This window comes from Carassius gibelio, chromosome A13 (assembly GCF_023724105.1).
Source record: "Carassius gibelio isolate Cgi1373 ecotype wild population from Czech Republic chromosome A13, carGib1.2-hapl.c, whole genome shotgun sequence".
Lineage (NCBI taxonomy): Eukaryota > Metazoa > Chordata > Actinopteri > Cypriniformes > Cyprinidae > Carassius > Carassius gibelio.
The window spans coordinates 17134219-17161103 of NC_068383.1; the positions used below are offsets into that span (position 1 = coordinate 17134219).

The 26885-nt window shown below is 37.5% G+C and overlaps 2 protein-coding genes across 3 annotated transcripts; one reads left to right on the forward strand and one right to left on the reverse strand.

Annotated features, from left to right (window-relative positions):
* The first annotated feature begins 269 nt into the window (after positions 1-269).
* LOC128026331 (E3 ubiquitin-protein ligase TRIM8) lies at positions 270-16218 on the forward strand. The gene is made up of 7 exons (XM_052613354.1): positions 270-1357; positions 1560-2434; positions 11223-11318; positions 12616-12849; positions 13352-13383; positions 13476-13591; positions 14254-16218. The coding sequence occupies exons 2-7, from the start codon at positions 1841-1843 to the stop codon at positions 14880-14882; spliced, it is 1701 nt and encodes a 566-aa protein (XP_052469314.1). The 5' UTR covers positions 270-1357; positions 1560-1840; the 3' UTR covers positions 14883-16218.
* Positions 16219-22917: 6699 nt separating this feature from the next.
* On the reverse strand, positions 22918-26367 carry LOC128026334 (ADP-ribosylation factor-like protein 3). 2 transcript variants are annotated; one of them, XM_052613360.1, is made up of 6 exons: positions 26267-26367; positions 25576-25719; positions 25259-25375; positions 24646-24696; positions 24215-24400; positions 22918-24122 (listed from the first exon to the last, which is right to left on the reverse strand). In XM_052613360.1, exons 1-6 carry the CDS (start codon positions 26267-26269, stop codon positions 24072-24074), a joined length of 552 nt encoding a protein of 183 aa, XP_052469320.1. In that variant the 5' UTR covers positions 26270-26367; the 3' UTR covers positions 22918-24071. The 2 variants fall into 2 exon arrangements, with proteins under 2 accessions (XP_052469320.1, XP_052469319.1); XM_052613359.1 differs by lacking the exon at positions 26267-26367 and having other exon boundaries at positions 25576-25737.
* Positions 26368-26885: the final 518 nt, after the last annotated feature.

Genomic DNA, 26885 nt, shown 5'->3' on the forward strand with positions numbered 1-26885 from the left:
TTAACCTAACCTATTCAAACCTAAGTTCGGAACCAGCTGTTTTTAAAAAGGCTTAGGTGTTTAGGTGTAGGTTTTAATTTTTTTCTCCTTAATAAATTTAATTACACGTTCCTGTCCCTGTACTGGACAGAATCTGAGTTTGTGCGTTTGACAGCTTACAAAAAATAATAAAGAAAATGAGATGTGTGTGCCTTTAAATCAAACCCCGCCCCCGATTAATAACCCCTCCCATTTTTATGTATCGACTCCGGTCTAATCACGTGACCAGGGAAGGGGGAGTATGTGAACTGTATCCTGAGTTGCAGTCCTGTGCCTGCATTCCGCTCATCTAGGATTAACGTTAGCTTGAAAGGGGGGAAAAAATCATAAATAATAACAGACGCAGATTGGAATACGGCGCTGAAGCATCTGTTTTCAATCAGGATTGACGTTTTAAAGGGCGTGAAATCCCTGGATGATCGCGGAACTGGATCTGTTTTTGTTTTGTTTTACGTGAAGCGCCTATATAAAGGACACACAAACGAGAGGAAAGTAAACAGATACGTCGTTTTTAATTCGCGTTAAACGGGAAAACAAGATGGCTGATGAGCGATAACAAGGGCCAAACGATATCTTCTCCTTTAAGAGCAACAAAGGTATCTGGCTTTAATACATAAATATTTCAGGCGATTTCGCTTCGTCAAGATAAAATACACGACATCGGGCTCTAAAAATGAATGCAATCCGTGTCTGGTAAGTGCGGCCAGGTAAACATCAGGCGAAACATGGACCGGGATCAGGTTGAGGATCATTCTGTAATGTTTAACCAGCACAGATAGCGAGAGAATATCTTTGATCATGATAAAATCGCAGCTTTAAATGCACGAGAGCATGTCGCCATGCATGTATACGCGTCAATTGCATGTTCATTCAAAGTCGTGTCATAATAGATAAAAAATAGTCTTTCTAGTTCTACCAGCTGCCTGTCTTGTTATTGCAGGGGACAGAAATCCTATCGATATAGTGTTACACGGGCACTACAGAGGCTCAGGTCTACTTTATTATATTCCAGCAGGGCAGATGTCATGTGCACAAATCAAACGCGTGATCGACTGCTTCAGTGAGCGACTCTACAGCTGCTTCGAGGACTTGTGGCGTCACCCTTTTCCTGTTTAAACTCTGAACATTACTATATGCTTCCGACGATAAGACATTTTCATGTTGATTTAACTGATCTTAACTTGACTGACACTGGATATTAGACGATGTAGTAGCCTTTAACTAGTAGTTTAGTTATCTTTTAGCGGATAGTTGGGCATCTGTCACTGAGACATCTGTCTCGGGTTTGATTTGGGCGCCCAATAAAAGGTATTTACAGGTAAAGTAACATTTTTAATATATAAATGTATATTTTAAATAATAGTAATTCATTCAGAATGTTCAGAAATTTCGTAAAACTAACACCATGGTTATAATGATTTTTCATAATAGCGTTTTAGATTAGTTTAGGAACGTAATATTCTGTCATGTTTCGCTCGCTCTAAAGGATCACATCATAATTAGCGTTCTGTTGTCGATAGATCGTCGAAGTTTCTCTCGTTCTTAAAAAGAACCCTGAACGCCTGAAGATTCCTTCTTTCACGCCCGTCTGTGGTATTTGATTGCTGACGAACTGTGCCAGGAGCAGAAACGCTCCCTTGGCATGTTTGGGTCTGATCTGCAGCTGTTTCTCTGGGGCTTCTGTGCTCGTATGGTCTTCATCTACTGAGCTAACACTTGGATCTAAATGAAGGAGTCACGAGAATGAGCATAACTTTGTTGGGAAGGTGCTAGAGCTTGATGTTTGCCAACTCAAAACTGGATGTCTGATCAACTGGTTGAGATGGCTGAGAACTGGTGGAACTGCTTCGAGGAGGAGCTCATTTGTCCCATTTGTTTGCATGTGTTCGTGGAGCCCGTGCAGCTGCCGTGCAAACACAACTTCTGCCGGGGCTGCATCAGCGAGGCCTGGGCCAAAGACACGGCCAGTGTGCGCTGCCCGGAGTGCAACCATGCATACAACCAGAAACCCAACCTGGAGAATAACATCAAACTGACTAATATTGTAGAAAAGTTTAACGCGCTGAATGTCGAGAAAGCTCCGGCCGTGTTGCATTGCATTCTGTGCAGGCGAGGGCCTCCTCTTCAAGCACAGAAAGTGTGTCTTCGTTGTAATACACCGTGTTGCCAGTCTCACATCCAGACGCATCTCCAGCAGCCCTGTCCAGCCCCTGGACACCTCCTGGTGGGGGTTGAGGAGGTGCAGGCCTGGAGCTGCTCGCACCATGATGAGTACAGACTCTATCACTGCGATGTGGAACAGGTGGCGGTCTGCCAGTACTGCTGTTTCTCCAGATGTGCGCCCAAACACGGCCAAGCGGTGTGCGACGTGGAAGTGCGACGCAATGACATCAGGGTGAGTGCTTCACTCTGAACTTCTCTGTTGGGGTGTAACTAAACTCCTCCTGCACCAGGGACTGAGCCAACAGCCCATTTTAGACATCAGGTATACTGTATCAAGTTAACCTGGTTAACTCATGCTCTGTTAAATGCGGGACACATTTATGAAATTGTTGTATTAACTAAAATATACTTTGCCAACATATAATAATAATAATAATAATAATAATAATACATTTAAATACATGGTTCTTGAAGTTTCTTTTGAGGGAGATCAGATGTCCAGTGCAAGTGTGCACAGAGGCATATTTAGAGTTTTGGTGGACCCCAGCAAGTGGTCCTGGGGGGCCTGTGTTCAGGGGCCTAAACATTCTACTTAATGGACTTGGTTTAATCCATCGTTTGTTGATTGGATGGAAGCGGATATAAACGGTTACGGGTTTAATGATTGCAGAGATTTTGTGTACGTCATCAAAGAGAACTCTCTTGTTTCATGGAAAGATGGGGTTATAACTTTTTGATAAAAATTTACAAGGTCAAAATGGGAAAAAAAGTAACACATGGATTGACATTGTATATAAGATTATTAAGATGTAACAATGTTTTCATATTTAAAGAATTTGCCACTGATTCAAATGCAAGTTTTAAGCAGTGCAGAGTAGCGCTTGTTGATTGTCTTTTCTCTGTTCACAAATGCAGACATGGTTTTATGTTTACGCAGAGCGATTTGCAATGCAACACGTAAAAGACATTATACATTATATAGCTCATTGGATATGGATGGGGTGAGGAGTGAACTTCCTGTCAAAGACTGAAGTAATCACTTCCTCTTGAAACATTAGTTGTGCTGGAACATGAGTTTATGCTACCATTCCTAGTTACTTCTGTCATATCCTAAATCTCTGCCCAGTCAGCCGAATGTTAACACTCATCAGAGCGAGAAATACATTAAGTGTAAAAAAACAAAGCAAAAAAAAACTATTTGTAATGTTCAGTAGCCTCATTGTTTAGGGCAACTAAAATCTTATATATGTATACATGGTTATATTCTATAGGTTTATCAACTTAAAATGGACGCTTTAAGTACTTTAATATCTAAAATCTCATCTAAATGGTAAATCATTTTTGAAATTATGAATAAAAAGTCAGTTTATGCTAAGAAGTGATTTCTCTCCGAGTGCTTGATTTGAAACATTCACTGCAAACGCCACCTACACATTACTTTCCTGTGAGACTGATTGCCAAATAGCAGAAAGAAATAATGAGCTTGTCCATAAAACTGGCTTTGCGGAGTAGCACTTCACAGAGGAATACTTATCTTTGTTTGCTTTATAGATGAGACCGTTTACATAGACTTGTCATCTTACATTTTTTTTTATCTCAATGTCAAGTTCTTGATTATTGGAAAACTGAATTGTCTGAAAATCATATATAAGTAAATACATACGGTGTGGTCCAAAAGTCCACTTACATTTATGGAGAAATGTTTCCGATTTCTAGGTCACTAGTTAAATAAATTAAAAGTGACATTGATCATGTGACTCTTTGTCCAGCTGGTCAGATGTTCTTCTTTCAGTGAGGCTCTTTGGATCATCTTCAATCTTGCTGGAGAACATGATCATCAGGTTTCACAAAAACGTATGAAACTCGAGTGCAGCTGGCCTTAAAGAAAAGAGACAAAACAAGAACAAAGACAATAAGAAATTCATGTTCGATTTTCAGTTCAGCTTTTACCCAAATTGTTATATGCTGATGACATCATTTGCATTTTGTAAAGACTTCTTTCTGTTTCTATTTCCTGAAATGATTGGTCTTGATCTCCTAAGATACTTATTAAAAGCTTTTTACCTATCAATTAAACCGTGATGGATATGCTAATGAGAAACTGAGCTGGGACTTTCTGCAGTTTAGGAGTGAAAAAACCACACGGTTCCTTCAGATGCCTCCCAGAATAATGAACTGTTGTGAGCTGAGGTGAGTTGCTGTTGGACTTGGCAGGGATGACTTGTGGATGCGTTAGATGGCCAATGTGTCATGGATCCTAAAGCAGCCAAGTGAAAGAGAGGGAGGAAATGGACACAAGGCTTGCTCTACCCACAGCTGCTGTTGAAAGACACACACATCCCTCTGTTCCTTCTTTCGCAAGTGCATAAATTTAGAGAGTGTGACTCAAGTGGACCTACAGTAAAACTGCCTGGCCTTCTTTGCTCCCTCGCCTCTTGTTCAGGAATAGGACGTAGGGTTCCTGGCAGACACAGGAAGGGAGTGACCTCAGTTCCCTCTCTGCTCCGTTCCCAATAATCCACCTCCTGTTTGCAGGGATGACATCATGGGATATCCAATGGAGGATCACCCTGCTATCTCTTTTCCTCCTCTTCTTTCTTTTCCCCTTTTTCTGCTTGAAACCCGTTTACTCTTTTGGATGGTCCGTTGACATTCACGCTCCACAAAATCACTTCCACCATTAACTCTGTGTTAAATATAGGACACAAGCAGTGAGGAATTTTGTGTGGATGCCTGGCTCAGCCCACATTTGACCATTTTCGGGAAATTAGTCATGCTGTCAGTTGGACCGGATCATTCGAAATGTAATTGTCCTCCAGATTTTGCTCCAGAAAGTCTTGAGAATTGATTGTGGTGTCACTGAATAATTTGAGAGGCCATTCTTATCACACCGCTGCACGCAGGCAAGCCCGGACAGCGTTATATCACTCTCGCAGTCGGCCTTGAGAAACGTTCAGTACAGTCAGATGACTTCAGATGTTTGGAATCACAGTCATATTATTGTGAAAGTGGTGAATACCATTGATTGTTTGCAACCGTGACATGTAGGCTCTGCATAGGATCACATAAACACAATAATTTACTGCAATCGTGAACTGCAAACGCAAACTTTGAGTGAAACGAGTCTAGTAGGTAAATACAGAGATGTGGAGTAGTAAGAAAGCTTGCCTTATCAGCTAGGCAATGTCTTTTGTGATGGCGATTCATCTGGACAAGGCTGCTGCTGCAGATGAATGTACAATGTGATTGTGTGGAAGCAGTTTGTACTGTAATATTGTGCATCATGCTGTGTGCAATGCCATTTCCCATCGCCATCATGCCAGTCTGCCAAGATAATAGTAGTTTTTTCATAATATTAGATGAACTCTTCAGATTTAACAAACTGGCTGAAAGATTATATATATATATATATATATATATATATATATATATATATATATATATATATATATATATATATATATATATATATATATATATATATATATATTTATATATATATTTTTTTTTTTTTTTAATTAATATCATTTATTACAAATGTAAGATGTATATTTTTACCTACATGTTGTCGTATTCTAAGACAAACTAGCTGGATGGTAAAAATGTGAATTAAAAAAAAAAGTCGATTCAGTAACTACTTTTTCTAATTAAGTGAGTTCTTTCAGTGAAGGTTTTGTCAGATGTTAAACCAGTAACATGTGATTTTCTTTTTAAATGATTAATTCAAATTAATTCTAATTTATTTTGTGAAAGCGGTGGTGAAACGTAGTGCAGAAAACGCTTGTGTAAGCATCTTGAGCACATCTAAAAGTAAGGTTGTTGAATATAGAGATACTTTACACATACAGTATTCAGTTTCAGGTGGAGGATACAGTTCTGTCAGTAATTCCAAATGAGCTTTTAGATGGATTCACTTATATATAAGCCCTCATTGTTGAACATTATTGAACTACACAGCAATGTGTGGTTAGTGTTTTAAAGTTATATTTCACTTTTAGGAGATCAATCTGATATCAGAAGTTTCTATTCATTTTTAGCAACCTATTTCTGTTATTAGCAACCTTGTTCTATTTCAGTTTTTGCAGTTTTTATGGAACATGTTTAAAAAAGTGATGTGTAAATTTAAATTAATTGGTTAATAATAATAATATATATTAAATTAAAATTAAATTAAATGTATGCATTTAGCAGACGCTTTTATCCAAAGCGACTTACAGTGCATTTAGGCTATCAATTTTTACATATCATGTGTTCCCGGGGAATCGAACCCCCAACCTTGCGCTTAATAACGCAGTGCTCTACCAATTGAGCTACAGGAACACTATATATTATATACTATATATTATTATACTGTTATATACTATATATTATATACTATATATATATATATATATATATATATATATATATATATATATATATATATATAATTATTATTATTATTTTTTTTTATCGTATCTGTTTGCCAGATTATGTCAACATTTTCAAGGTTTTGTAAGATTTCATGTTGGATACAGTCAATGAGATCAAGACCTTTGAAGTGGGACAGGCAATAATTAAATATTAAATGTGCTCACATGATTGGTTAGGTGGTCACACTTTATTTTACAGTCCTGTTCCTCATGTACATACATACTATGTACTTATTATAGTAATTACAATAACTAGGTAATAACCCTGAACCTACCCCTAAACCTAACCCTACCTCATGTAGTTACCTTGTATTACCAGAACCTTCTTGGATAAATACACTGTAAGTACACTATAAGTACATGTTAGTACACGTACTGTAAAATAAAGTGCAACCGGTTAGTTTTAATGTCAGATAATGCCTCTAAAAGTTATCACGGCAAAATACTCTATTTACACAGGACGGTTACTGTATTCATGTAAAGTGTCAGATCTGTGTGTAGGTAGGATGTGTCTATACTGACCTTTCTTTAAGTGGAAATGTACTCTCATCTGTTTTGTAAAATCATGCACCATTCATTACAACATTTTCTGAGTTTTTGTTCTGTGATTGATTATGAATGCATTCTGTGAAGTTCACGGGAGGTTTTGTCGACCTATAAGTGAATTGTACGTTATCACTATGCATTCAGAGCACTGTGCCCTTTGCACATTTCACACACAGCTGCTAGGATGCCTGACCTTTTGTCTTTGCTGTGAATGTACGTAGGTTGTTTTGAGCCACTTACAAACTGCAGAAATAAATCAACTCAATCCAGCATTTAGCTGTGAAATTCACACACGCCCCTCACACTACCTCACAAAACCAGATTATTATGGTCCCAGTCTGAGCTCCGATCTTCTTCACCTTAAAAGCTTAAAAAAGCCATCAACAAGCCTATCATCAGGCTCTGCATCTCTGCAATTAAATGGCTTACATTTATAACAGAAACAGTTAATTGTCTGTAGATTCTTTTGGATGCTACCTTCCGTGCTCCCAGTCAAAAGAGATTGACAGATTGTATCTGCACATCTGCGTGTTTTGAAGCGAGAAGCGCTCGCACAGATGTATAGCACATGGATACATTCATCTATACACCAACAGTTGTAACAAATTAAAAACCTTAAAAGGTCTTCTTTTGATTGCTGATAAGCAAAATGGCACCAGGAGAGCAGTAATTTTCGGTAACTTCCTGCTGGTATGTTGCGTGAAGTTTTTGGTGTTGTCGAGCTGAAGATGTACAGTTTCCTGTACTCGTAACCGTGTGTAATCAGTGACTCAGTCTGATAGCACTGTTGAGTCCACGAAGTGCTCAAAATGCCAGTATGTAAGACCAGGGAAATGGTACACTCATCTGTTTAAACTATTGATCTGTTCCACAGCGTAGTGAGCTGTTCTGTCTGCTGCTTTTAATGACAGCATGCTAACGGAAATGAAACGAGCAGCAGCTTCACTCGCCATTAAAACTGATCCCGAAACTCAAAATCAAATTATAATCAGGTTTGAATTTGGCATTAACATGCTGTTAAGCAAATTAAAGTGATGTGATGAGCACAGAAATGCACAAATTTTGTACTTTTTGGTAATTAATTAATACATATATAATAATTTTAAAAACAATATTAAGCTTTTAATTTAGGATTTCAATAATCAACACATTTGCATGTTCTGAGTTCTCTGATGTTGACTAAAGGTCACATGACATGCAGGTAAATAAAAAAAGATTGTTTCATTCTGATTGTTTTCATTGAAAGTTCTTTTCAAAGTCATTTTTTTCAGTATAGTGTTTGGTGATTTAGTTACAAAAATTGTTATGATTTGTTTTGTATCATATTGTGATTTGAACTGCCATAAGACAAAAATGGTATCTTTATAAGATAGTGTCTCACAGGGCTGTCAAAATGACTAAAATTTGAATTTAAAAAGCATAATATTAGTTATAGGGGGAAAAGGTGTAATAAAATAATACAACTATCTTTTGGGAAAAAAAAGTTCATGATGTTTAAAATAATATTTATAAACCATATATAATTAAGTTGCTTAAACAATTAGAAACAAAACAGCACCATGCATGTATGTATAGTTATAGTTAATTCAAAGGACCCAACACCAATCACAAAGAGTAGGCTACTTCATTTAAAAACAAACAAAAGCATTAAAATGCAATGGCACTTACATCATCGTTGCATTTTGTGCGCCACTGATAAGGCCGACTGAGGGCTGACGCAGACCTAGAATTCGAATGCAACTTTTTGCATTTGAATGTGGATTTATTTTATTTGACAAATATTCAAAATTATGTTTTTTGACAGCCGTAATGTCTCATACTGCTGCTGTTGCTGAAACATGGAGGCCAAAACAATGTTTTAATGAACAATTGTTATCGTTTTTATTATTATTATAATATATTTTTTTACCTCTAAAAAAAATAAATATATATATATATATATATATATATATATATATATATATATATATATATATATATATATATATATATATATAATTATAACAAAGTTGAGCGGATGACACTAGTGTTGATAACCTAGTAACCAACAGTAAGTCATGTGCATTTAATGTTCTCTATGTCAGAATTATTTTCTGCAAATGCGTTTCCATCTTTAATTATTGACAATAAATCGCACAAGTCAAAAATCACCTCAAGCGAATATAAAAACTTTGACGAATTACGTTGTTTTTTTGTTTTTTTATCTTCTCTCCGAAATTTGCCATTTCCAGATGTTTCTGATGTGATACTTCAAAATGCGCATAAAAAAAGAGGTGATGAAAATGGCTAGTAACTCACAAACCCCTAAGGGGTACGATGTCTGGTATGTCCAAATATAGTGATACAGAATGTTCTCTGATTACTGAATCGCACTTCATAATTGTAGTTAATGTATTATTTCATTGCTAATTTGCCATTTAAATGTATTTTATTTTAAAGAAGTTAAAATGACACTGCCTCGTGAGCTCAGCTCATGTCTGTTTTTCTATGGAGAAAATGAATGTGATTTTTACTTCCGCACTGTTGCGCTCTATCAGTGTCCATGGTGAGCAGTGACCGCTGTTTACTGTTGTCTGTAGAGATTCTGTTTGTTTGCCTGGCACCCATGCAGGGGTTTGCAGGAGCCCAGTTGCTGTAGGCCCCAAGAATGTGTCTCCTCTCATGTGATATATAGATCCTGCAGCGGTCCCGTGCACCTCTCTTTATGCAGGGATAACATGAGAATCTGTCACTGACACTGAAAGAAGCCCATGCAAACAAAGGGTGCGATGGCGAGCAAAATGAGAGGCCGAGATGGCTTTGCCCCCTCTTGCTCTGCTTCAAATTTCCACACTTATTAATGCGCACACTCGTGCATGCACAGTGTGCATTATTGTTGTCATGGCAGCTGCATTCTCCCTTTGCAATCGGCCTATTGCATGTTGCATATTCATTTATGTGATAAAACAACCAAATTGTCTTGTTATTCTGAATCCAGTTGACTTTGGGGTTTTGAGGTGCAGTCTTCTTCTTGTGGGCATGTGAGACAGAGTATGAAGGGGATTATAAAAGCTTCAGCACACTGTCAGGCTTTGATTTGGCTGGGGGATGGGGGAGCTTTGGGGTTAGTGGCTTCCTCTGAATCCAATTTAAAACCTGTCCAGACACCTAATAGCAAGCAGAATCGTGTGGAAACGTGAGCATGTGGTTCCGATGAATTAGTCTCATTGCTGACATGTTTTGTTTTCCTCATTTGCTGTAATAAGATTTGTAATTTTTTTGGATGTCATAGTGAGACCCTACGGGATGTTTGGGGTCGTATTTTGGAGAAGATGGAAAATGTGTTGATTTTGTTAGCTTGCGTTTGACTTTAAAATGATAAATATTTCTAAAAATAGTTTGTAGTTCAGTTTTTGCGGAGCATTATGAGACTCTGCAAAGGATGTTCTAATGTCATTTTTTTGCTTTCTTTTAATTTAGTAAACATTATCATATCATATATATGATGTGTAACAATGACCTCCCACTTTATTAATATTTTCTTTTCCTATTAGTCTTTCACAGAATGTTTAAATAATAATAATAAAAAAAAGCTTTTAATCAGAGATTCCCAAAGTTTTTTTGTCAGCAGAACCTTTGACAGAGCAAAATATTTTAGTGTAATATTTAAATAATTCGACAACACAGTCAAATGTGCACTTTTTTAGAAAGTGTTTCATTTTGATTGTTTATAATCTAAATGTATTTATTTACAGTTTAGTGCTGCAAGATTTTGTCAAAAAAAAATTATTTTTATATTGCGATTTGAACTGTGATAGAGGTTTTCCTCATTTACTACACTATGATTGATTGATTTATTTATTTATTTGCATTTTATATAGAGGGTTTTTGTGATGTTTCGAGTCTTATTTTGGAGTGAATTGCTTTTGTTAGCTTGAGTCTGACTTAAAATGAAAGCTATTTCTAAAAATAGTTCATAGTTCAGATGATCCTTGATCCTGGAGTCGTTCTGTTTTGTTGAGCTTGGCAGATCATGGATCGGTGGAAAAAGGTTTGATTTGTGTTGTTTTCCTCTCCCTTCAGCATATGCTAATGAAGCAGCAGGATCGCATTGACGATAGAGTGAAAGACATCGAGGAGCAGCTGTATAAGTTAGAGTCTGACAAACTCCTGGTGGAGGTAAGGAGCATGAACACACACACACACACACACACACACACTTCTGTCTGTCTGTCTGTGTGTCTCCCCTCACCCTCTACAGCAGCTAATGAATATGGAAGAGGCTGTTTTTGGTATGACATTGGCAGTGTCTGTGCTTTAGCCTTGTGTGGACTTTTTCTCCATGCCTGCTGTTTTATTTTGGTGTTGGAGGAAAATGAATTAGATAAGTATGCTGTACTACGTAACAATACTGTCAAGGAGAAGTCTTGTCAAATTCTCCTTGTTTTGGAGATGGATCTCCATTAGCTTTTACAATAACTGCTGGTTTTCCTGAGATCCACATACAGATATAAAAATAACAATTAATATTGAAGATTAGTTTTAAAACAAGAGAAATAAGAAAAATTGAATGGATCTAATGCAATCAAATCATGTTTCATTCCACCTATGAACAACAAAAGTGATTAGTTTAGTTGTGCCGACACACAGTGAGTGTTCTCATATTAAGCTATGAAAACAAAATCATCAGGATCAAAATCTCTCATCTCAACTCATCTCGACTGACATAATGACCTGCATGTTTTGACATAAATATGAAAGTGTTGTTAATATTAACTGAAATTAAAACTTCATTATTAATAAACAAATAATGTAAATATTACATAAAATACCTAACCTTTAAAAAATCTCTTGAAAATTAGAAGTAGTCTGGGCAACTAACTGAATAAGTTGAAATGCTGAAATGACTAAAACTTAGTATCATAAAACTAAATATATGTATATTTTTTAAATGGCAAGAGCACACAAAATTACTAAAACTTCAGGTGAAATTAAAATTAAAACTTAAAACGCCAAAGCTATTTCAAAATAATAATAAATACTTTAGGAATGTATAAATAATACTAAAATAATATTGAAATGTCGAAACAAAATGCAGTTTAATGGTTGGTAAGGTAAAAATATACCTGTGAACAAATTTTTCTAAAATCAAACTGTGGCATGTGTGTGTGTTTGCAGATGATCTTGTGAAAGTATATTAAGATTCTTAAATATGATTTAGATAGCACAGATACTCAATGCAGGTTCATTTATTAATCAACTCTGTCACCGGTGTTCCTCCTAAAAGTTGTCAAGGTAATTTTACAATACAATAAGAATATAGATCTATAAAATATCTTCTATAGCTCAGATAATTTGGTTTTGGGAGAATGTTATTGAGATCTTTTGATTGCATGTTAAAGTCTGAGCATAGTTCAAGACATTTTTATTTCTGAAACTAGAAAACTTGAAATTGCTGTGTGTGTGTGTTGTGCAGGATAAGGTCCGGCAGCTGAAGAAGGAGGTGCGTGTGCAGTATCACAAAATGCACCAGCTCTTAGAAGATGACCTGGGGAGAACTCTAGAGGTGCTGGATAAAGCACACTCCAAATACTGCCAGGAGAACTCGACCCAAACCCTGCAGCTCAGTGAGCGCCGTCAGGAGGCCAAGAAACTGCTCAGCTCTGTCCAAGTTGTGTTTGACAAGGCAGAGGATATTAACATTATGAAGGTGAGATCCATTCTCTCTCTCACCCTTCACAGATGCCTTCATCTGCTCGTCCTTCGCTGTCTATGATATCCCACAATCCTAAATGTGCGTTCTGGATGTTGCTGGGGAAGAAATGCTGTGATTGAAAGAAGCAAATGAATTCGTAAAGGTCATTTTTGATTAATGTAAACAACATTGAATTCATAATTCTTTTGTTTTCCACATATAATTCCATGTCTAGCACGAAGGAAACAGTGTAGTGATTTAAATATTGCCTGTTTTCGATTACTAAACGTGATGTTTTGGAAATCATATGAGAAAACAGTCTGTCTGACTGGGCACACACTGTGTGAATGTGTCCATACCTGTGAGAAATGTTTCCCTGTCTGTGTGTGTGTGTGGTTGTTCTCAGCAGATCTGCACTTCCAGATTTTTCTATGTTTACAGACAAAGAGGCAGTCAAGCAGCAGCTTGTAGACTGCAGGGAGATTAATATTTTCTTCTGTTCTGTTTTGCTTTGTAGAACACAAAACCAGTGAAAATACTCATGGACAGGTAGGCCATTTATGAGCCAAAGTGCAGAAGTATATATAAATAGACATTTTGAATATGTACTAATCTTCTCACGTGTAATGGTCTTTCTGCAGATCTCAGTCAAGCACCGGCAGTGTTCTGCCTCCTTGTAAAGTGGGTCATCTTAATTCCAAAATATTCCTGTCTGAAGTCTCAAAAAAGGAAAAGAACTTGAGAAAAATACTGGAAGGTGGGTAAAAACTTGAGTGGTTCAGTGACAACTGGTGGGTCGCACATCTTTTCTGATTGGATCAAGGATAAACTATGGTATATGAAAATATCAAAAAGCCACTTGCCACATAATCATGTGTAGTTATGTTAGTAAGTTTTTTGGCATATTTATGTCACTTGGTAGAAGCAAGCCAAACTAGACTGGTACCAATATATCATTTTTTGCACTTTTTACACTAAAAAAAGCATTTCATACATAAATGAATTCAGAGAAAATGTAATCCTCTCAGAAAACGTACAAATAGTGGTAATTAAACATTTAAAAAATTGTTATTTGGAGCATTGGGATCGCTAGATGAGGGCTTAATAAACTCATTTTTGTGAGAACCTCAAAATCAACTAAAATCTAAATGTTTCCCTTTTTTTTTTTTTTTTGCCTGTAGTTTAAAATTAGCTCATGCACATTCCCACTCATTTTGCCAGCACGGGTCACATTTCTAAGTTTGTCAAACCCATATGAAACTAACATGAATACCAAAAGTACAATGACGTGTTTAAACTAGATACAGTTTTATTCATCATTGACCCTGGAATGCCCTTGTCCTCAAAAATCATACTCAAAAAAAAAAAAAACTTAAATACATGTATATTAACTCTTTGTCCCCGTCCCCTTGTTTCCAGCACCATTCAGTACTCCTGCGCACTTCCTCCAGAGCATTTCTGTCCACCCCTCCAGTGTGAATACCTCTGGGGGGGAGAAACGCAAACACCCCACGGCCTTCCCTGAAAGCAGCACCAGCCTGCTGGAGTCCGCGTCAGGCCCCATGAGCAAACAGCAGTTCCTGGCTCAAGGCTCCACCTCCACAGACGGGGCGATGTCGCAGCCGCCCATGGTTCCCTGTAGCTCCACCCAGCACATTGTAGGCCTCAGCAGTAGCAGCAGTGCCCAGTCTGTCCATCATTCCAGTTCAGTCTTTACTCCTGCTGACTACCCCAACCCCAGCTCGTCCCAGCAGGCCATGCTGCCGCAGTACGGCGGCCGTAAGATTCTCATGTGCACGATGGACAACTGCTACTGCTCTAGTGTCCCCTCCATATCGAACCACCGTGGCCATCCTTCCTACCCACGCTCGGGATCTTTCCCTTGGACACAGGACTACACCCACCCCCTGCCCTCCACACCCTCAATGTCCCAGCCTCTCCAGGGGCTCTCCATGCATGACTGGATCGATGCCTCACAGAGCCACAGGCACCCTGATTTCTATGGATTGTACGGCCAATCTTCCACTAAACCATACGTCACCAGTTAACTTCCACTGCATCTCTGGTTTATCTCCAATAACTCGCCCATTTCCTTAAGGTTCGATCACATTTGCGAAATTTTGCGTGCAAAAACAAGTCCATTGTCAAATGCATAGAGATGTATGAAGCACCGCTCGCAAAGAAGTCAGTTTCAAACCAGACGAATCTGCATGACCAACTTGAACATGAGCGAAATCTGTGTGGGGAATTTATTTGCCCTTGAGCAAAATTCCCAATTGCGTGGATTCCTATTGCAATGACTGGATTTTGCCTGCAAAATTTGGCCAAACAACGGCAAATGTGACCGCACCTTTAGACCTTTTTTCCTGCCTGCCTTTCAAAATCAGGATTGTTATCATCACAATCAAAAGGACAGCACTTTTTAGCATGCAATGCAAACACTGATCTCTTCCAACTTAAGCATTAACACCTTTTCTGTCCCGGTGTAAAACATGAGGGAATCTTTCTTTTAGAAATGTGGAGGCGGAGTTTTTAAAATTTCAAACAGATTTTGGATCAATCCTGACCCAGATCAGATAATGATCGCTTGTAAATTGAGTTAGTTTTAACTCCTTTCACCTCCCCTCTTCCTATTATTAGGGCATCTGAAATCTGGTTGGTTGTTAGTTTTATTAATAGAAGATGGGAAATATTAATATGAAAAAAAGAGACTCAGAGTGTGCTTATTATTTATCATTTCACTTCTACTGGACCTCAAGGTTTTAGGCTTAAGTTTCTGCTGAACCACTCCACAAGTCCGATTACGGTTTAACGTGTTACTTACATTCCTTATAGAGGCCAGAGCATCTTGTTTTTTCTGTTATATTTATAGTTATGTATTAATATTTTTCATAAATTTTCGGTAGGTTGGAAAAGATCAGTACATAAACTCAATCCAGATACTTTGGAGGCTTCCACCAAGCATGTCATGAGGTAGTTCTTCTGGATTCTGCTTCTTGTCAGATAATGTTTCTTCCTGCATTCAAGCACATATAAGCATGTTCAGGATGATTGGGGCCTACACACACCTCTCAGTCTTATAACGGTGTAGATATTCTTCCTGGTTTGGTCCATGATGGTGAAGCCTGATGGGGTCTGTGGTCACCATGTAACACTGATTGTCATGAACATGCTGAAACACTTCCTGTTTGTGATTGTAGGCATACAGGAAAGCCTACCTGTGCACTCAGAACTCCAAGAGACTCGACTGAGTGAGACTAGAGGACAGTTGGGGACATTTTTTCACATATTTTATACAAGAAAAGAAAACTGAATGGACTGCATACATTTGGAAATCGAAATAAATGTGCTTCAAAAGAGTATTAAATCCTGGTTTAAACTAAAGTGTACGCAATCTCTTTTGTAATCGTGTAATGTAGGTTTCTTTTTGCTGGTAGAACTAGAAGTTATGACTTAAATTAGTTAGGTTCTAGATCACGGCCTCAGTAAACCTCTAATCATGACTGAAAATAAGACAAAACAAGAACTTAAAGCAGGTTGCAAGTAAAATTCAAGATATTTTTTCTTGGATGAACTAGGATATATAAGAAGAACCCTAATTAAAAGTTGGATTTTTATTATTTTATTTGTTTAACATGGAAAGGTCATGCAAATTAATAAAACTGATCCACAGGCCTTTCTGTACGGTTTATAAATGTACTTTTTTTCAGGCTCTGAAATCTTTTAAAAATTAGAAATTGTAAGTCAAATATTTTTATAAGCACCCAATCCTTATCCAATTTAAATCACAAAAAACTAAAAAGTCATGGGGGCTTTGAATATTGTACTGGAGCCATAAAAGGTTGAGAATCACTTTACTAAAGTAAAGTGCAGAAAAAAAATCCTGAGACTTTAGCATGTGCTTCATAAATTGTTCATGCATAAATGGGTTAGTTCTATGTGCACACAGAAAACATCTACATGTCCGTGGCAAACTACATGCCTGGCAAGTTACTAAGTATCACTATTAAGCATAAATGATTGTCACGGTTGTTACAAAGAAGCATCAGCTACTCGTGTGGGATTACAAGGGCTGTGTTCAACTTTGGCTTTGGATCATTTGCCTAGACCTTGTTTTTGATTATCAAAACGGGTTTGGAGGTTATGTTTGAAGTGAAGTTAATCATTTGTAAAGCAGTTAATCATTTGTTTACAACAGGGGTCTCCAAACTCAGTCCTGGAGTTTAGGCTCAACCCTAATCAAACACACCTGAACCAGTTAATCAAGGCCATACTCTTTTAAATCATTTAAATATAGCAGTCTAATCATTTACACCAGACCTTCCAGCTCTTCCTCATGGGACAATGGGGGCATCAGTCACATTTTTCCATTAAAGCGTGATGGGATTTGGGTGCAGGGCTGGCTGGGGTGGAAAGGGGATGGGGGAAGTAATCAGGCTTGAAGAACAGCTCATCATTTATTTATAAAGTGTAACATTCCAGCCCCTCTCCTCCCACAAACCCAGTACGTTCAGCTTTACAGCGGCCTCACACCAGCACAGTCAACATTTTGTGACCAATTAGAAATCAGACTGGATTCTAGCCTCTGTTTCCCCCCAGCTTGCTGTGGGTGGACACGCCATATGCTCCGAGAGCTCCACAATGGGTTTGTTTTTCTGAGCTCTGCCGTCCCATGATGCTAATCACGCTGGCTGCTCATGCTGGCTCATTGCAGCCCGTGGGAGGACTGTAGCCTGCCGGAAGGATCGACTGCAAAACACAACAGAGGCTGCTCGGCTCTACTCCTCTATACATGTGATCACGTCGGGATGTGTTTGAGGCCTGAAGTGAAAAGGGATATTAAAAGCACACCAAACATGGGGATTTCTCATAATTTTTTCATGTAGGAAATTGGTGTGTGGGAATTTGAGGGCGTGGACATGTTTGTACAAAGGCTTTGGGGTCTTCTCAGCTGCTGTTCCCTTTGAGGACATAACAAACAGACCAGCTGTAGTCTAAAGCCTCTCTTTTTTGCAAGTCACATTTGCTTGATCTTGCCATCAGTTATTAAATGGGAATGTGCTCTGGGAATGTGACCAAAATTGCTAAGTTTATCGGTTGTCCTTTTTTATTAATTATTTATCGATGCAACTTTATTATAAATAAATGTGTTTCTAGAAGTGGCTGCTTACAATAAAACAGCAGACTCCAAATGGCCAGTATTTGCAGCTTCCACAATTAGTTTCTCCTAGATTTTATGACTTTATGTTGTTGGATACTATCCGTTTTGAAAGGTGCAAGATTGGTGCATAAAGAGTCACTCAGGTAAGTCAAGAAACAAAAACATCCCACAAGGAGGCTCAGGGATAGACCAATACATCAGCAATAACACATTCACACCGGGACAGGATTAGATGAGTTTACTGAAAAACATTAGGTCATTTGCTCTGGAATTTGTAGAGGTTTTGTGAGAAAAACAGACTTGGCAGATTCGGATAGGATTAGAATTGCATATTACATCAAAGTACAAATTTCTCTAACGTCCTCTGGGAAAAGCAACCATGTCCATTGCAATTTAACGTGTTTGTTGCGCTGCATATACACACCAAACATTCGTTTTTCGTGTGAACAAGCCTTGAGAGTACTGAGAGGAGAAAAACATAAATGATGCATAGCACTTTCTCAAAAAGAAAACCAATCCCTTAGCGGGGATCTGCCTGAACGGAGCAGGCCGAAGCTGCTGACCTCTGAGTGCTGCCAAACTGATTGTGCTTTTTTGTTTAGATGTGTTTTCTATATAAAAAAAGGGTGAGTAGATGGTTCTTTGCTGCTGTACTGGATGCATCAGGGAGGATGAGAGTTTACGCTACATATTTAATGAAGTCACATGCGTACTTCAAATGCAGTTATTGCTTGGATCACAAGACGTTGTGGACCCCATTCACACCTGTATGTAGTGCTGACCACTTCAGCAGTAAATCTGAGACAGATGTTAATACCAGATGTATGCAGGGCCTTTTTACACCAATACAGTCCTAAGGAAAGACAAAGAGGGGAAAGGGATAAAGTTTTCAAGAGATTAAAAAAAAAGGAAACTGAAAGATGAGACGAAAGAGGGAAGGCAGCAAGTCTGTCAGTGCCTCACATGCTCAATAATCTATTTACCATGCAGAATTAAGATTTCTGCTATCCAGCACATTGCAGCTCCAATCCCTAAAGCCAGGACGGATAATCCAAAATCCCTCTTAGGTCCTGTGAGGCCAGCCCTGGAGCAACAGAGTCAGGAAAGATGCAGAACCCTGAGATCTCCTGCACTTCCATTTCAGTGCATTTGGCGGCATATACAATGTGTGAACTAGATTCAGTTTTAGTTATCTACTGCATTCTGAAGCCTGGAACTGAATCAAGTTTGCACATTTTATTGTTCACGCATGCTGAAAATGATAAATGGATACCAGTCACTGTGAAAAACAGCACAGCAGAGTTTGGGGGGAAATTAATGTTTTCAGTTTCATGGTGCTATTGTTTCTGTGGAAACGTTTTGAATAATGAATCTTCACACTGCTTTTTTTTTCAATACACCTAGAGTTCAAAGTGACCAGAGGCTGTTAAACCTCACGAAGGATCAAAAATGCCTAAAAAAGAACCATACAACGAATTCAGACAATAGATTTGAAGTGTTCTGTAGTATGATACAGTAGCTTGGGTTGAGGAACATATCAAAACTGAAGTCATTACTCTCTGATAATCTTTCCCTTTGAAGCATCTCTCAAAATCTTATAAAAAAGTCACATATAAATATACAGTTTTATTAAATATTTAAACGATTTAAATTAAACATTTATATTTGAATCTATTTTTAAATGTATTTTATTCCTGTGATGGCAAAGCTGAATTTTCAGCTGCCATGCATTGCTCCAGTCTTCAGTGTCACATGATCCTTCAGGAAATGACATGAGGGTGACTGAATGACAGAATCTTCATTTTATGTCACTTTAGGCTCACACTGTTCCTTTAAGTTACTGACTATTCCTATCTGTGTGTTCTGTTAATACCAAGGATTTTAAAATCCTGGTTAAATATAACACTGAACTAGGCGTATATAGCAGCGAGGCTTACAGGAAACACTGCGTCTGTTTGGAGGCTCCAGTGTTAATAAATTTGAGATACTCAGGTAACAAAGAGGGCAGCCAGAGCAGCAGATTTCCCCCTTGTCTCCAGTTACTTATTACAGCAATATGAAACCAGAGGATCTCTGTAGCATGTGCTGGCTGACAAGCCCTGCACTGTGTGGATGTCTTTGATTAGGCTTTGGAATTAGAAGTGTGATGTGTCATAGCGAGGAGATGGATAAATGCACAGGGCTTTGGGACTGCTAATGCAAGCAGCAGCTGCACAACAGCTGACAGGCTCCCAGCGGGGCAACAGCAGTAAAACACACCTTCACCGAGGCCCGCACACACACACACACACACACAGACGGTTGCCATGGTAACACACAACTGTCAAGTGCATCAGACACACCCCAGTGAACAGGCAAATACACACCAATGAGGTGATCTACTGATGAGTTGACACTCACAACACACACTATATCCCTGTTAAACTTGCCCTCGAGCTCCATATGGAAAAATGATGACACAGGGGAAGTATTAAGTCTCAAACAGAAACATTAATGTGATCATGTTGTGTAAATGAAGGATGTCATCATCTCATTAGACATGGTTACACTGAGGATTGTGGCACAACTCTCTCTTCCAGCTTTCCTTTCTGTTAAGGCTACCTTTGCAGTGTTCATTCTGAAATACCAACTTTTACTGCAAACCTTATAGACCAGCTTTCATAAGGTATCAAAACCTAAAAAAAGGTCCAATTTCACCATTTGGTGGGTTTTCCTAGATCGCATCACATTTATACATGAACCTGGTTATGAATCATTAAGACAGCAGGATTTCTTGAACTGACAACCCAAGGCTGAAATGGAAATGGGAATGTCATCAAAGGCAAACGATAGTAACTGCAAAAGAAAAAAAAGAAATAAATTGTAATGGCATTAGATGCTTTCCATAAGATTCATTATTCCTGAATATTCAGCACTAACACAAAATGATGATACTTCTCACCTGAATACTAGACATCTCGATTCAGCATGAAATGAAAAGTGTTTCCTTCCTGTTTGTGATGTATATCAGAGTAAAATGGCTTCTTAAAAGGAAAAAAGGGTGACTTAATTTTGAAAATAATATAATTTATTAAAAAAAACTGCAATATTCCATAAATATTGTCATTTTAGATTTCATGATGACTAAAAACGTTTGCTCCAAAAATTTATTTCTGTTCATTATTGTCATTCTATACTGTAACCCTTTCTTTCTTCAGTGTAACATAAAACATTATTATTATTTTTTTTTTTTATCGGTCTCTTTTATTTATATACCAATTTATACAATACGGATACCTACAAACAGTACAAACTCACATTAACAAACAAGAAAACATCAGTATAAATGTAAAATGTATCAATTATGAAACAAATTCAATTAAGCAGCTCTTCAGAATGCAATAATGTCACTATTCAGCTCAATGCAATTAAATGTTGATTCAGTTCAGTTCAATAACTGTCAGTGTTCATCAGTTATTTTGAGCTATAAGCAGCTCTACAGAAGGCAATAATACTGTAATTCAGTTATCTGATTCAGTGCTGATTCAGCTCAGTTCCAATATAGCAAAGTTAGTGTCATTATCTAGCTCAATTCAGTTGCATTAGCGTCAGCGCAGTTACATAGGTCATATTATTATGTATTAATTCACTGAAAGTTAATGGGGTCCGGTGAGTTTTAAACAGGTTTGTGATTCAATATTAACTTAAATGTTTTGTTGTAACCTATAGTCGAATCAGAAGCCTGTGGGTTGACCTCACCTGCAGCTGACACACCTCATCACCATATCTTTCACAGCCCAGGTGGCCTGTGTGTGGAGAATTCCCGTTCGGTGTCATTCAGGGGACAAACTCAAAAACAGCCAATGTCTGATGATCACAGACTTGCGAATGAAGGTGCTGACAGTACCGGTGCAGTACCGGTGCCCTGTGTTTCTTTGTTTTAAGAGCAGTGTTTGCTGAGTGCTTGGACTGAAGACTGGGCCAAGCAAGGAGTTGAGTGAATGTATACTCTGAGGAATGAGTTCTTTAGTGAGTCCACATCATCTCTGAATGCTTTGTCTGTCACTCAGGCATTGGATTTCCAAGTAAGCTTATGCATTTCAGTTACCAAGAATAAGAGATCAATATCTAGGAGTTATTCCAGAGAAATGTGGGCAGTGCCTTTATGCATTTATGTAACAAAAGGTCTCCACACATTTAACAGTTCTGACATGACCTGGAGCAGTTGCCATGGCAACATAGGGTTTGGTGGAGGTGTGACATTAGCCCTGTCCTCTGATGAGGAGAACCTCAGTGAACACAAGGTCAGAGTGATATCACCAGCCCAAATCTAACTCTCTCTCAACACACAGATAGATAGATACTAATTTGTATAGCCTGCCCAAACTTCATTATATGAATAATCACTTCAAGCTCTTTATAACTGAGGAAACCGCTCTATTTTCTGCCGTGCCGAGAGCGCCACCTGATGGCAGAGAATGAACTTGTATTTTTCAATAATGTACATTACGTCGCACACAGTGGACTTTGCTCAAATCTGGTAAATGCAATTTCTCTTTCCATTGAGATTTTAAAAACATCTTTTATTGACTAAATTTGCATTGATTTAAGGTGGATTTATTAAAGTGTGCTGTAACATGAAGGGGCCTGAACTGTAGTTCATTATTATAGTTCAATTATTATTAAATGAGAATGTACAGCCTCACACATGTACAGCCTGTACAATTTTTTTTTTTTATATATTTAAAATACATTTAGACAGGCAACATCACACAACGTTTTCACCATTTCGACTGTTCAGTAAGCAAGTACAATAATCGTAATTTCCACCATCATCCACCACGATTAATCACATCCAAAATAAAAGTTTTTGTTTATGTAATATAGGTGTGTGTACTGTGTATATTTATTATGTATGCTGTATATAAACACAAATGCATGTATATATTTAAGAAATATATATTTATATATACATAATAAATATACACAGTACAAACACATGTATTACGTAAGCATAACCTTTTATTTTGGATACGATTTTAACCCTGACATACCTGAAAGTAATCAATTTAGTCAATGCGCATATTAATCTTGAAATTACTCATTTGACTTTCTCCATTAAATTTACACTTCATAGACATACAAAATTATCAGTTCATCATAACATCCAGCAAACTCCCTTGCACATTCCTAAAAACTACTGATTAAATAATAAAGGAAAGAGACACAACTCTTAAAATGAGTTTAAGAGAGGTGTTTTAATCTTGTGAAGCACAATCACCAAAATATTAAGCGGTCTAAACAGCATCTTTTTTGATTTCCTGTTTGTGACAAGAGCATCTGCACTGTTCATCTGGTGCTTTAGTCTTCTGACTTTTACAGAAGGCATCATGTGAATATAATGCTCTCAATCTCATGTCCTCAAGAAAGAACCTCTTCACTGCCACAGCCAGATGCTAAAGGTTGCTAAACATGTTACAAGCACTCATCCCACAGTAAAGTATCTAAGGACTTGGGGCTTTTTATAACACATTTGTTCAAGCCAGTCAAATAACACAGGCTATGCAAGAAATGTTTTTTATGCAATGGTCTAAAAAGGTTTAGCATAGTATAAAACCTTTCAAAAGGAAGAAGTCATAGATATCCAAGATATTGAAAAAGATTCCAAAATCACACAGACTAAATAATAATAATAATAATGCAAAAAACACTTATTAACTGGTTGATTGTACATTATAAATCAGATTAATTCAGAATATAATGCTATTGCACTTTTTTTATGAAGTAAATGCGAGTCAGACTGAGTTGATGGCTGAGGAATTGAGGCAGTGGCTGAGGTGGTTCACATATACATATATATATATACATATTTATATATACATATACATATATACATATACATATATACATACATGTGTGTATATATATATATATATATATATATATATATATATATATATATATATATATATATAAAATAAAAAAAAAGCCTCTCTGAACCTTCTCATATCCCTTTAAGCTGCAGGTAGGAAATCTACACAGTCCACAAAGTTTGCTTTTCACATTCCCTGAACGGATGTAGACAAATACACTCGATTCACTGCTTCTTCTTTGCAGTAATGTTCTTGCAGACCCAGCTCATGCCATCCTGAAAGAGGCGGTCACTTTATGTGAAAAACAGTTTCTGATGGGAAGGTCTAAACAAATGCAATGGAAAATAAAAGGCGGCTAATGACTCACCTGTACCCCCTCTCCTGTCAGAGCAGAGCAGGACTGAATTTGCCATATGCGGTCCCGAATGGTGTGCAGGTTCAGTCCCTCTGCGATCTCAGAGGCTGGAGCAGCAGTCAGCAGGTCTTGCTTATTGGCAAAGATCATAACGGGTACGCCACTGAGTTTCTCCTCATCCAGCAGCTCAGCCAACTCCTGCACACCACATGAACAATTCAAAATAGCTCATTCAAATGCGTTCAAGATCAAGTATATGCTTATACATATCTTTGGGGGATTTTAGAGTTTCACTTCAAATCAGTGTGAAATATCAATGCTGCAGTGAACCGTATTAACCATAGTCTGAGAAATATCCTGCAGAGGCCTTGGATGGTTATTCTCTCTCTCATCTACACACGCAAACAAGACAAGCTGTGATAAAACAGATTTGCAATTTATACCTGCCCCGTTTCCTCAAACCGCTTCCTGTCTGCACTGTCTATGACATAAATCTGAAAAGCAAAAACATAACCTCAGGAATCATAAGCATTTATGGGAAATATCTCTTACACAAGAAATATTAATGCTCTACTGTTCAAACGCTTGGGGTCAGTAGCTTTTTATGTGCATTAATCTGATCAAACGTGACAGTAAAAAATATAGGTCACAAAAAAAATCTTCAAATAAATGCTGTTCTGAAAAATTAAAGTTTGCATAAAACTTGTAAGCAGCATGACTTTTCAACATTGCTAATAATGAGAAATGATTCTTGAGCATCAAATCAGCTGCTGAAAATTCAGCTTTACCATCAAAGCAATAAATATAATTTTAAATATATACATCAAAATAGAAAACAATTATTTAAAACTGTAATAATATGATTTTTTAATTTTTTTTACTATTTCTGATCTAATAAATGCAGCCTGGGCAAAACTAAGAGACTTCATTAAAAAAATCAACCCCAAACTTTTGAGCAGTAGTGTATATGAAAATAAATGAACTTTAAACTGAAGCTTTGTTCAATGGTCTGTCTAAGCTTAACTCATAAACACACATCTCTTAAGAAACACTCACAAGCACGTCAGTATTTTCAAAGTAGTTTCTCCAGTAAGGCCTTATCTTCCTCTGGCCTCCAATGTCCCAGACATTCAGTTTGAAGCCCTGAGACTGCACACTCTTAATGTTAAAGCCCTGGCAAGAACAGAAGAATGTTAAATGTAAATTAAAGGTTGTTTGCTGTACTAAAGTAAGAGAAAAATAAAAGCAGAAACACTTGAGAGATTCCTCTATTAAACAATGATAATAAACTTCTCAAAATTTTACCAGGAACTTTGTAATTTCTGCAAAAGGGAGATCATTTCTAGTAATGTTGGGTACTTTCTGTGTGTTACCTGTGTTGGGGTGATGTGACTAATATCCTCAGAGGCGAGCTGTTTGAGAAGTGTTGTCTTTCCACCATTGTCTAATCCGAGAAGCAGAATGCGTACCTCCTGGTCTGGGGCACTCTTTAGTTTTCTTAGGATTGACAACAAGCCCTGGAATAAACATAACATGGTCAATAACCAGATTTGAAACAAGACAGTAATGATACAATGACACTATGGGGGTGGACAAACAAGATAATAATGTAATTCATGTAATTGGTGTGTAAAAATAAATTATTAAAAATTAAATAAATAAAATAAAAAAGCAATGAAATTGAAAAGTGATTGAATGATGTCAACAATTAGTGAACCATCGCTGTTGATCAATACTTATAGCAAGCACTTATATCAAAAATGTACGTTTAGACGTCAGCTGAAAAAGAGGCAGGAGCTCTGGATTTCGGAGTAAATTTCTTGACTAAGCAAAATCATTCCTGCTTAATTATTCGGGAAAGTAAGTAACTTAGCAGGACAGCAAATAACTAGCCTAATGTTAGTTAAGCCTGAGCGGCTCTGAGCCATCAGGTTTCACTCCCACATTAAATCCGCCACTGCATCTACTAATCAAGACTACACGCCCCCAGTTCCAGTAAGTTTCTTCAACCCCAGTTCACTACAAAATACACAAAGACATGACAAGAGTCAGAAAACTTCTCACCATCTTCCTCCCGGTGTTTTCCGAGACGCTGACGAGGGTTACTAGGGGACGCTCAGTGACGTCACCGCCCGCTGGCGTCGTTTTAAAGCAAAAGCGATCTTTATTTATTTTTCATAACATTTCTCTGGTCAGGTTTCAAAGTAAATGTTCGTTAAAGATAGGTATGAGATCATTATAGCTGCTGAACATTTCCACCGTTATTGCACAAAGAAAAACACACTAAACACATTTTGTCACTCTATACGGGTACTGTCACAATATAACCAACCAGTAACAGTCTATAAGCTTTTAAAAATAACAGAATTATGAATCACAAAACTATTCAGAAAACAACAAATATGTATAAGATAGAGTACAAAAAACGATAAATGAATAAATGTTTAATTTGATAACATCTAGCTTGATTGTATAGTACACTCTTGCCTTAATGTATACCTTTGCGGGTTTAATTGTGTTCACACTGTCCTTCTGATTATCAATTAGTCAAATTATTGATAATATTAGTACTGTATAATATAATGATAATTCTCCCTCTCTCTACATAAATGGTTTTTCATACAGTTGATGTCATTTTAACAAAGACAGCAATTGTTATTGCACTGATCATTAGTGCTACAAA